General features: G+C 27.4%; 1 protein-coding gene across 2 annotated transcripts in view; it reads right to left on the bottom strand.

Annotated features, from left to right (window-relative positions):
* LOC107437431 (uncharacterized) overlaps positions 1-13,665 on the bottom strand; it is a 418,583-nt gene that overhangs the window by 46,564 nt on the left and 358,354 nt on the right. For both annotated transcript variants that reach the window (XM_016049433.4, XM_016049432.4), the window contains exon 2: positions 7,110-7,248. In XM_016049433.4, the coding sequence (XP_015904919.1) occupies positions 7,110-7,248 (139 nt within the window). The remainder of the gene's footprint in view (positions 1-7,109; positions 7,249-13,665) is intronic.

Below are 13,665 nucleotides of genomic sequence, written 5' to 3'. Positions count from 1 at the left end.
TATATGATAAAGCCTTCTGGTTATTGTATTTATATAGTTATTTTTTATAGTATAGAAACGTATTATCGTCGTATGGAAACGTCGTCTAATGCTACAGTATGGCTAGTCACATTTTTGTTTCGGTATATTACGGGATCTTTTAAAAACTGCTAAATTCGTGCCTTACTAAACGCAACATAAAATCTTGATATCAAATCGAACTTTTTTTCGTTTATTTTTAGATGCTGAATCTCTAGATGTAAATTATTTTTAGGTGACTTAAATGGTTAAATAATATCATGCCATTATAGGCACTACGTCTTTTCCAAATTTTATTCCATTTTATTTCAGAAATTTATATTAATTTATTATTTTTTATTCTTATTTACTTCTTCAATGAATATAAAGCCAATTTTTAATTGTGTTAAGATTAATTATCATACATTGTCACAACGACTGGATAACAAAAAATCTATATATTTTTAAGTTTCATTTTTTAATCGCTATAAATATTAGCATAATTCGTAACTTGGTTGCTTTTTTTGAAACAAATATTTCTTTTTGCCGAAGAAAGGATAAAATAAGATACAGGATATTTAAATATAATAAATATCCTTTATCTTATAATAAAAGGATATTTAAGGTAAAAGGATATTTAAAGGATAAAGGATATTTAAATATAAAATAAGGTAAAAAAGAAAGGATAAAATAAGAAAAAAGAAAGAAGAAAAATGAAAAAGAAAGGAGAGGAGAGAAAGTAGAAGAACGAAGAAAGAAGAAGTTATGTGTCAAGAATTTATTTACAATAATTTTGTATTTTTATAAAAAAAAAACTTAGTTACGAAGTAATTATTGAGATTTATTTTTGATCTCTTTTTTAAAACTGCAGCAGAAATTTTTAAGCATAAATAGTTCTATGATGCCGTATACAGTCATACAAATTATTTCAGACTATTGTTATTTTTATTGCCTTTTCCGAGTAGTAGCATTGATATATTACGTAACAGAGTATTGGGATTAGTTTTTTATGAAACTGATATGACAGAGTTGGAAATAATTTTAATACTTCTGCTGCCTACTATGCTGAAATGTCCCGAACTCATACACGCATACGGAGGTTGTACTGATTCAATGGCTGCCCGACAGATTTTAAATTATTACTGAAATTCAATACGCACAGAACTTTGACAATATCACTGACAACTCTGGAAAATGGATGAAATTGAAATTTCGCGCTGGCAGTAGATAGACGATGAAAACATTTGGTTAATATCTTGTTTAAAACTTATTAAAGTGTTAGAATTGGAAGAGGGGTTGTAGAATTAGAACAATTAAATACATTTATGTTGTGTATGGTTGTTGCATAAGATAATTTTTAAAGGTGACCAAGCTGGTCGCCAAATGAGCCAAAATTTAAAAAGGGATCGTGGAAAATAATATCCATTTTCAAGTGGGCCAACTTGAAGTATTGTTTTTACATGATATTTTACTGGAAATAATTTAGTTGGATGTGACTGTTTATGCTTCTTAACAACATTCTTAGATTTCTTATATGATAGGAATAATTCAACAGCAACTTTAATACTTCCCACTGTACTAAGTTATCCTGTCCAAAAAAAATATAAAAAATAAAAATGATGCAATAATTTTAAAATTTTTTCGCAGTGCTCGTTACGTTTCAGTTTAATTTTTGCAGTTTTTATTTTCCCTTTTTGGGGCAGTTTCCGACGGTGCTTTGATTTAAATCGAGGAACAGAAAATGAGCAAAATTTGTGTCTAATGTTATCTTTAATTTCGTCAAAGAAAAGCCCAGGTTCTTTTATAAAATCGCAGGAAAAACGAAGATGTACAGTTAGGGTGTCTCATTAATGAGACGCTCCCTTAAAGTTTTACTAGAAAATTATGCATTTCTACTTCTGAAAAAAACTACATGCATGTCCAATAAAACCCTTTGTATTCTTCTTTCTGTTTGCAAATGGAATTGATGAAACATCTCTTTAATGTAGAAATGAGATTTTGTCGATAGACGACAGCAGATGCGAAACGATAAATTTTTGATAAATTCATTTTGTTTTTGCTTAATAAGTTTTAATCAGATATATTTAGGGGTATGCTTTTAAGAGATTTAAACATGACGGATATCATCCAGATAATTCTAAAATACTCATCAAAAATTTATTTGCATTTCAAACAGACAATTGCTACTTTTGATTGAGAGGACCGTTCAAATCGAAATATTTGAGAGGAAATCGAAATATTTGAGTACAACTATTGGAGACCTTAGTAAGATCTAAGATCTTTAATATTATATGAAAACGATAGCTGAACTATGAGTAAAATAGAAGAAAATTGTTTACTTATTTGCTAACGAAAGATCTTAAGAGAAATTTATGGTGTAGATAAACAGAATAAATATACAGAATAAGATAAAACTTCGAACTATACAGTAAATTTAGAGAACCAAATATAGTTAAGGTAATTGAAATTAAGTAGATGAGATGATTTAGTCATGCTTATAGATATGAACAACAATACCCCAGGAAAAGTGGTTGAATAGTGTAGAGGTAAACAGATGAATATTTTTTTTACAATGCCCACCTGGCGAATGACCCTTCATCATGCAGGCATCAGAAGGGCAGATTTGTTGGCTACACTTTCAAGGGCACCATATTAAGGGGCCAACGTTGCTCCCACAGTAAGGACAGATAGTACAGCGAATGAAAGAACATCCGTGCCTTGCGCGGTATTCTAACCCGGAACCTTTCTAATGCAAGGCCAGTTCCCTGACAAACAGGCCGGTCGGCTACATTGGATTGGTCATGTTAGAAGAAGCAGCTTCAGACAGTCAAGGTAAACGGCTCTATTTCTGGTACACCAGTGACAAATGTTCTTCAAAAGAATTTGTAAAATGAGCTCATTTTTGTTATTAATTCGTTATTATCATTAATAAAAACTGTGCTTAATAAAAATTGTACCCTGAGAAAAAAGTATGATCAAAACTATTAGAATATGGTAAAATTTATCGTATTTCTGGCTCTATGTGAATACAAAAGCAGTTCAGTAATTTTTACTGAAGCGTTTTGGTAATGATTTTGGTGAAATTAACAATAAAATATGGTTTTATAATCTGTGATGAAATTTGGTAAATGTGGTGAAATTAAGTAATTTTATTATGATTTAATCCCTAACCATATTTTACCTTAGAGCATGACCTAAAAACTTATTCGGTTAAATTTATTTTTCAGTTTATTATTTTTTATTAAATGAGTGGTGATAAGAATTATAATTTTGAAAACCAGAATTTCCGGTAAACCATTACCATATGAACGGAAAAATTACCAAATGATTGACTTTATATAGAATACTTTCTTTTTATTATTCAAAAAAAGGTTTTTTTTTGCAAGAAATGTTATTATTTTATGGGACGATAGTTTTATCCGAATTTTTTTCTCAGTAGTGTTCTGGCTGTTTCTATAAAAATTTAAAAACAGTTAAAAAATTATAAAAAGAAAACTAACTCAGACAAGACAAGTCTTTCTCTTCTAGTTAAGTAGCATAAAAAAACTGTTTGAGAATAACTTAGTATAGATTATTCAAGCAGCTTAAAAAATGATCGAATTCTAATTCACAAAATTTATAAAAAAAGTTTTGTTTGATAACAAGATTATATGCAGTGCCATTTCTTTTAAACTTCTACTGCCACTTCAGAGGTTTTAGAAATAATCCTTCGAAAAATTTTTTAACTTAAGGAGAATAGTAATTAGTGGTTATAATAGTGTTTTTTTTTAAAAATTATAGTTTGTCTTATAGTGTTAAGTCAATCTGATGACACACATAAAGCATTTGCTAGAATGAATTTTAATGCATAAAAGTTCATTATTATTATTATAATTTTTTTTTAAATATGGGGCTGTTGCTCATTTCACTTGCTAAGCGAGTTGATTGCTATGCAATCAAGTTTGTTTCGCTTAACAGAATGTTCAATTAAAACTGAAAATAACCAATTTTGTTTCGATTATCAGATTGCTCAATAAAAATTTAAAATAATAAATTTTTTCAATTTTGTGCGATTCTGGATTTAAAATTGCAGTTCTTATTTCCATGCATTTAGCAAGAAAAAAAGAGAAAGAAAAACAAAACTAAAAAGCAAATTCACCTGAATAAATGGTTTTTATGCCAGGCTCCAAGGTATCACAATAAAATTACATAATTTTACCACATTTACTAATTTTATCACATATTAAAAACCACATTTTATAGTTAATTTTACCAAAATTATTACCAAGGCACTTAGGTAAAAATTGCCGTGCTTTTAGGTGTTCCTATAGAACCTGAAATACGGTCAATTTTACCATATTCTGGTAGTTTTGATCATAATTTTTTACTCAGTGTACTCAGGACAAATCTCAGAAATTTTTTTTTAAAAACTTTTTGCAAGTTTAAAATCCTTTGGCATTGGCGACAGTAATTAGCACGAACAGATACCGACACGGAAATATCCTTAACAAAAAGATCTTGTAGGTATTTATAATTCCAAATTAAAGAAATTGCTTTTGGTATAATATTGCAAATATTCTGCAAAATGGTCGATATAAAGCTTTCTTATCTTTATTGAAAATGATTGAATATACATATGAGTTATAAAAACTGGTTAATATTGTTGAAACAATGTTTGCGAATGGTTAGTATTGTTGAAAACAAAATTAATTCTTCGTGAGACACGCTCGTAAATTTAAGCTTGATTGATACCATCAATATAGTGAAAATTTTAATTATTTAATGCATTTATTTTAATTTCTTGACACATTATTTTCCATTTAATAATAATCGCTTAAACTAATGCCTTTAAAAAGGCAATTAAGTTTTTAAAGCATGTTTGACATTTATGTTTTCTAACAACTTCCTCATTTAATACAAAAATAATTGAATTAATATAATTTGAAGTTAAACAATTCGAAACTTATCTACGCTTGTTCGAGCTTTGTGACCTTACCTATCATTTTAACATCATTAGTTTTAAAGCTTATCTTCATTTTTGACAAATAGCCTCTTTTGTGATTGTACAAATGAAAGAATGATGTTAGAAAATAAAGAATCGACATTTTAATCAAATCTAATTGCAAATGTTAATGATTCAGATAAAAACCCCCATTTAATTCTTCTTTTAATCCTATAAAAGGCCATAAATTCATTCTATTTTTGAATTTAGTAAGAATAATATTGGAATGACATTGAATAATTTAAAGCTTCAGCGTTAATGGAATTCATCTAAACAGAAATTTGCTTTGGTTATTCACTAGCAGTTGCATAATAAAATGGAAATATTTAAATAAATGTCTAAAGTTATTAATTTTAACACGCATTTGGAAATTGGAATAATTAGAGTGCTACAATAGATAAAATGTTCGACAGGAAATATTTCAGTGCCAAAAATTTAACAAATAAATTTGTTTTTCAGTTATTTTAAGTTATTTTATCACTCAAAGCTATTAATTTCAACTACGAATTTAAAGCTTGAAGTAACTAGAATCTATAAAATTTATACATAAAAATAAATCAAATATGATATGCACAAAACTTTATTCTATAAATTTGCTATTTTATTATAGAATGCATTTATTACAACATAAGGAAATAATGATAAAATTCTTTTTAATATAAATTCATTAATTTAAATAACTTGCGAGTCATTTTAATCCTCAGTGTTTTTTTTCAGACATGCTTTTCTGGATTATAATGCATGTGAATAAATCTACCAAGTTTAGAGAAAAAAAAAGAAAATATATATCATTCAAGTTTTTAATTTTTTAAAATTTGTTCACTGAAATCAGAAATAGTAATATTATTTGCAAAATTGTTCACATCAATTTAAATTTATATTTTGATAGTAAAACAACTAGACTATAGTTATGAAATTATTCAAAAAAATAAAAAAGTGCATTTAATATGAAAATTTACTCAACTGAATTTTTTATTTTTAAGTTGGCAAATGTATCATTTATCTAAGTTATAGATTTCAAATACACATGTAGAAACCTCATCAAATTGAAAAAACAAAAATTTTTTAAAAATATAATTTAAACAGAATTTAAAAAAAGACATTAAATGTTGCTTATCAAAAGTTATCAATTGTTTTAATCCGTCAAAGCCAAGCATTTAAGTGTTTCTAAGGTTCTGTAGTCACATGAAATAATGCTTTTTTGCAAATAATATGCTATTTTCATAACTGATGTGAGTTTGCAGCAGTTGCTGGCGACTGTTAGATCAAGTTTAGCCGATCTTTAGCCAGCACCCTTCATCCTTATTCTGAAAATAGCTCAAAACTTCAATATAGAGAAAAGCCACAGTTTTGAGAAACTGAAAAGCATTTGTGGTCTATGTTTTAGTATTTAAAAATTTACTCAAACGGAGCATTATCTGGGTTCTTTAAAAATTGCAAAAAATGAGAATAAGGTAGACAATTTTCATCCAGGTTTTAAAAAATGTCGCCGAATTGGCAATTTTTAAAAAGTTTGATAGCATTTCAAATATTTCAGTTATTTGTCCGTTGTAAAGCACATATAATATTTTTTACGGAAAGATGGCATATAAAGTTTAAAAAAATATATTTGCTTTAAGTGTAAGACACTTAAATTAAGGCCTTTTTTCCTTTGGGAATGAGCTTCTAAAAACATGTTAAATGGGTAGGTATAGTCTAGATTCAAACTTTGCAAGGAGTAAGATCTTTTCTAATTTTCTTTTTTCTCGACAATTTTTTAAAGTAAAGATAGGCAATGCACCCGTGGAATTTTTATAATAATGTAAATAATTAAAAAAATATGTTTGTAATGAAGTAACACTTTGATTAATTTGTAATGTTCATTTGAAAATTTAAATTAACAGAAATATACTTATCAAATTACAAAATTTTATCACAAAAATTCCTGAGCATCAATTAAAAAACACTAATTTAAATCTAACTTTTAAAATCGGTAATAGTTTGCTTATTCTGTTTAATGACTTTAGATAACGATAAACGCTGTAGGCTGTATTTTTGAGCCATATTTAACACCTATACACTTTGTTATATTATTGCATCACAATAATCGAGAGATAACCCACTGAAAGAGAAAGAATAAAGAAAAAGTTACCTGATGTGTCGCGCAGAAGCAGGAGCGTTTTTGTTCCTTCTGCGCATACTGTTCTGTACAATGATTGAACTGTGACATCTGGTAGACATCTATTATACAGTGCTATAACTGCATGGAGAAGATCTGTAGGTGAAGCTACCTAAAATAAAAACGTTCATTAAGGCTTTTATAGTTTAATAGCTCAGTTAAAAGTTCTTAATTATTATAATTTTTAAAATTTGTTTAAATACCTCATTTATTTTTTTATTAGACATCTCAATTAAAGAAATTATTTAAAATTAGCTGATTATTTATTTTTTATCAATTTTATTTGTCAAAAGATGTTTTGATGTTAAAAAAGACCTGAATAAAGTTGAAAACTGCAATATTGTGAACATAATTATTGACAAAACAGTCTACTCGAATGTTATTGGTGAAACAAAATTCTTATAACCAGAAGAAATGATTGATATTTTAAACAAAGATTTGTTACTACTTTGAACAAGTGTTATTAAAAAATTACAAATGTACAATATTTTTAGTTCAGTTATTGATAAAAATTTTCTACAATTATTATTATTTGAACTGATTCTTAATAACCAGCTCAAATAATTGCACTTTCTAAACTCGAATTATAAGTATCTTGAATCATTCTTTTATTGATCAAGCCCAAATGACACAGCATTGTAATATTTTATTCTTTTTATCTATTTCTAATAGTATTCTATCTATTTATATATTTAAACAATATCTGAATTTAAAAAATACTATTCATTAAACTACAGGGTTATTCATAATTCCCTCTACCTGTAAACGCCATTTTTCTTTACTACAATTGGCTTCAGTGGTGCATGTTACTGCCATCTACCGGCAACTGCTTAAATTGAAACTTAAATACTTTCGGAATAACTTCATATGTTTTTTTTTTGCCATATTCGTCCTATTTTTTTTACTATAACGCTTCGAAACACCGGAGAGAATTATGAATAACACTGTACTTTTAAACATAGAATACGAAAATGTTTTTTTAAAGATTGTTTAAACAAATTCACTTAACTGGTTTAAATAAAAAATCACGATTAATAAGCATTTTCATATTTTTTAAAATGTCTGCTTTTGATTCCCAACACTGTTATTGATAGAGTTAAATAATTTAATATTGATGACGTTGTTGTTGATAAGAAGTTTTTCTTCTGAAACTAATTCATTACTATATCTTCGTAGTTTTCAGTCCACTTTCGTGGTTTTTTGAGATGATCACGCAACAAGAATTTCTTAAAATTTTTTATTTCATTTTATCGCTTAATCGGCTTGTTCACTTTCCTTGTATTTTTCCAAAACATATGAGTAAAAACATTTCGCAATAGAATGAAAAAAAAAATCGAATAAAATATATTTTTTTGCTCATCTTAAAATTTTTCTGCAAAGTCATGTGATATCAACCTCGACAGCCGTGCTTCGAATAAAACTATTAAAACTTGTGCAATGATCTATATATGTCATTTAGTTTTTTTCAAAAAATGAAAGACAGGATAAAATTATAAGCCACTTGAGATACAAGAGCTAGTCTAGAACAAAACAAACTTATGGTGTCATTTCGTATTATGTTTTTCAACAGCAAGAAACGTGACATTTTCCAATACAAAGGAAGTTGCCAACAATATATATTTTTTATTTTGACATTTGAGATGGATCAGCTTAGAATGACAATGATTTTATCCTGGTCAAGATATATGCTTGTTCTGATTTTCTTTCTTTCTGCTTGTATGACTGCACTGTGAAACAGTCCTGTCAAATTATGGTATAAAGTACCGGCATTCTGGGTGCATTCTCCGTAGAATCCATTTTACCGTAAAATCTATGTTTATCGTGAAATATTATACAGTAATTTTTACAGTAATATTTATTTAAATATAGTGATTCGCTGAATTTAAAGAAAATATTATTGAAAAAATTACGGCACTATAGTTTTTTGTTCTGTGAAATTATATAGGGGAGAGTCGGGTAGCCCCGCCCACTTAAGGAGTATTGCTTATATTTCTGTATAATATTGAGTAATAATCAATATTTTTGTATGTTTCTATTGTTTTACCATCTAATTAAATAATGCAAAAAGAATAAACCGAAAAAGAATAGTTTAACTTAAAAAAATAGAAATTAAAAAAAAACATGTTTTTCAGCTCTTTTCAAAATGTGTCGGGCACCCCCGCCCAGTTACAAAAATTATGTTTTTTGACTGTTTTTTCAGGTATAAATGAAAGTGACCATTGTATTGACAATAGATAAACCTCATTTATCATTTTTATCACAAAATTATTTTATTTATTACATATTTATATACTTTTAGTGAATTCTATCATTTGATAACAATCATTTAATAACAACAATATTTGTTGTTAAAAATGCATATAGCATTCAAATTTGAAGCAATAAAATAATAATCTTTGCAACCGTACATTTATCGACGAAATGAAATTGGTCGTTGATACCCGACATTCATGCGAGCGGGGCTACCCGAAATCCAATTTTTTTGTAAATTTATAATTACTCGAACAATTTTTCACATATAGACAGACTTCTTTCTTTGTGCAAATTAAACTTTAGACTATATACTTTAATGCTGCATGTATAGAAAAACTTATTTTTTTAGTATTAAAATGAAGTTTAATCGAAATTTTACTTAATTTCATGACTACTGTATTCAACATATTTCGAAACTATTGTTTACCATGTTAACAGCTGCATAAATACTTGAAACTTTGAAAATAATCTTTTTTTAACATAACAATTAATGTCCGATGGCCCATTGATTTGAAAAAATATTCTATACATATGAAATTGACTGTGGGACCTTTTATAGTTCTATAAACCTCACAATACTCATTTATAGTTATGGATGAGCATTACAACTTTTAACATATTCTTATTACTGCCTAGGATTATATAAAGCTTAATGTATTCCAGTTTCCCTTGAATCAAAATCGTAGTATCTTCTACACTGTTGAAAATTCTGGATCAAATTATGGTATGAAGTACTGGCACTTTAGGTGTATCATCCGTAAAATCCACTTTTATCTTAAAATATTACACCGAAATTTTACAGTAATATTTATTTAATTAGAATGATTAACGATTTTACGGTAATTATTACAGTAAAAATTACGGTAGATTTTTTGTACCGTAACATGCTTCTTTATAAAAGGATTTTGCGGTTTTTACCGTGATTTGATCCGGAATTTTTACAGTTCAAGAGTTTGTATGTCGTTTTTTTTATATTAAGCGTTTATTTTCCTAGTTGAAAATTTGATTTTAATTTTAAAAATTATTTGAAGGAACGAAATTTTGAGTTGTTTGATAGTTTCCTTGTTTAAGGTTTAAAGGCAGAAGAGCTGGATGTGCTTACTCCACACGAGATAAAAAACGATTGATATTGTCAACTTAAAATAAAGAAATTAGTTTTTAAAGTAACGGTATTTTAAAGGACGACTACACTAAAAATGAAGATATAAGATCGGGATCGAAAATATCATCTGCGCTGGAACAGAAAACCCTCAGGGGATATCAGATAAATGAGGCCCACATTTTCCCAGTTCAAATAGTATTCTTTATTAAGTTATAAGTCAGCGAACAAGTTTATTTGGGTGTAAAGAAATGTCTCACAGAAATATTCCATACTTATGAAGTCTGTCGGAAATCAATATATTCATAAAAATAAAAGGATTTAAATTTTATGTGTTCAAGATATTATATCGTAATATTTTTGGAAAACTATATGTATTTTTTGTAAATATGGAAAAATGAATCTCTTAAAGTTTGAATCTTATTTTTTAACTTATATTCTTCTTTTTCAATGGTGGGTCATCCTGGCTGGATCATGGCCTTCTTTAAAACAGATTTCTATTTTGACCTATCTGATGACCTAGTTTTTCTATTTTTAATTTTAATCCTTCGACGCCGATGGTACACCGGTGACCTTTTTTACATTTTTTTTTTCTGACGCTTTAATTACAATCAAAAATATAATTAAGTATTTTTTAATTTAAAAAAAAACAGTCTAATAGTTACTAAAATTCTCTTAGATTATCGGAGTTATATTTGTACTATATAAAATATAAAATCCCAAAAAAGTGGTTTTAAAATTTGTTTTTTCATTCAGATTCAAAAATTTATCAATTATTGATTTTGCGAATTAAAGAAATTTCAATGATGAATAACTGTTTCCCTTAAATTTAAAAAATTGCAAACAAGTGCAAATGAAAAAAATATTGTTTGGAGGATTTTACTTTCAACGCAGAAAAAGTTACCGGTTTCATACTGTCTTTCATAACCATAAACTATTAAAATTCTAAATGTAAAAATTTTCATTTATTTTGACCTAAACACAAATTAACAAAAATAGTATGAAAAATATGTTTAATAAAAATTCCGAGTTAAAGGGTTAAGTATTTTAAGGTTAAAGTTAAGTATTTGTTCAAGACCATCAATTTATTGTAATTTTGGTCTTCTAGCACGTGCACTATATGGTTTGGCCTTGTAAACTTTTTTGACATTTCTGTTTACTTCTATTCTGACAAGGTGTTCTACTCACTTTAATCTTTGTACTTTAATAAATGTCACAACATTGGTTCTTCATAGTTCTTATACAGTTATGAATTGGTTCTTCCATACCAAATTTAATCATTTTGCTTAATTTTTATAATATTTTGGAGTATTTTCTCATCCTTCTTATCTTCTCATCTTTCCGAGTCCGCGTCTATGTTCTCGAAGTATCACTCTGTTATATGAGTGGTTAAGGCACTGAACTGTCATTGTGAGGAACTGGGGTTCGCTCCCCAGAGGCGGCTTGATGCCCACCCAGCTTCAGATTGATGGGTACCATCCAGTCTGGGAAGTAAAGACTGTGCGCAGTGCTGACCACATTGCCACAATCTTGTCGTTGGTCGCGAAATTGTAGAGTTTTCCTCCATGATCCCCCTGCCCTACAATGGGCTGTTGTGGTAATGCTGTACTTTACTCTGTTGTATAGGATAGGTCAAACTAATAATTCAGAAAAAATGAACTTAGCATATAATATGCCATATTATTAATGCAATATGTCATTGAGATATTACATAAAGCACGTAACATGTCAGTGAAAAATATTTATCCGATTACACAGTATAATGATGATAATTAATAACGGTGATAATATTTTTGGAATTGGAAAAGATTGCATAATCATAGAAAACTAATCATTCATTTAATTAAATTATTATTTTATTATTATTTTAAACAAGTTTTAATTTGTTATTTATTTTAAGCAAATTATATTTAAAATTAAAAGTTCAAAATTAAAAATTAAAAGTTCAAAGTTTAAAAATTAAAAGTTCAAAAATCTGTATTACTATGCAAACCAGAGTGTATTTAACATACAACTATCTTCAGGAAAACGGCTCGGCCGTATCCTGGCATACGGAAAAATATTTGATGGGTACAGATATTTTCTGCTGAGTTTTGTAAGAGGAAATTTCTGTCAGCGTGTTTTTTCCGTAGCATACGAAAAAATCGCTGGCAACTTTTCTGCTGAAATTTTTTGTAATATAACATAAATTTTTATTTTTACAGTGTTGAATACGTTTTTAGTATGAATATAATACAATATTTCCGCAAAATGACAAGATTGGAGTTCAATATAAAAGAATATTAAAATTATAAACAATTATCCTAAAAAATAAATCGTTTTGTATTTTACGATTGAAATATTACTCTTTTCCCTGAAGTCTCGATTTGTTCCTTGTTTTGTAATACTGCACACAGTTGTAGTACTGTAATAAAAAATACTCATGCATTTTTGCGTTGCTATGTGATAAAATAAATAACAATATGTTATTTACTGCATTTTTATAATAAATGATTGATTCAAAAATGTAATTAAACTAATTTATGGCGAAATTAATGAGAAAGCGTTTTTTTTCTTCGTTACAGATATATTTAGTTAATAAAAGTAATTTTTGTGTTATCTCACGGTTAAATAAAGGAGGTGGTAATTTTTTCGTAAACCTAAGCAATACCTATTTATTTTTAAATTTTCACTTCAAAAAATATTTTTAGCAATTAAAATTAGTTTAGTGGATGTACAAAATAAATAAAATTCAAACAAAAATTAAAATATAATATGGATTTAATCTTATTAATTGCTTTTGATTAAAAATATAGTATTTGTTTGAATATTATTCCGTTTTGCTGTATCAGAAAAAAAGAATATATTTTTTAAATTTTTAAATAAATTTTACTAAAGAATAATTACGTAGATTGAAACTTTTTAATTTTAAACAAAAAGTAAATTTTGTCTAGAGCATTGACTGATGAATTTAATTAAATTAAATGCTTAATGTTTCATTTTTAGCAGAATTTGAGGAAGAAAAAAACTGATGGCAACTAACTGGTTTCTGACAAAATTCATTCGAAAATTGTAATGGAGGTTGTTTTATGAAATGTAGATGCAAAATTCTTTTCTTTTTGAATCTGGAATTCTTAGAAACCTTCGATAAAAACATTTTTCTGCTGAAGGAACTAAGAAGAGTTACGTTTACCTGTT

This window comes from Parasteatoda tepidariorum, chromosome 7, assembly GCF_043381705.1.
Source record: "Parasteatoda tepidariorum isolate YZ-2023 chromosome 7, CAS_Ptep_4.0, whole genome shotgun sequence".
NCBI classification, from domain to species: domain Eukaryota; kingdom Metazoa; phylum Arthropoda; class Arachnida; order Araneae; family Theridiidae; genus Parasteatoda; species Parasteatoda tepidariorum.
Note: the sequence above shows the minus strand (reverse complement) of the source record. Positions and strands in the feature narration are given on the sequence as shown.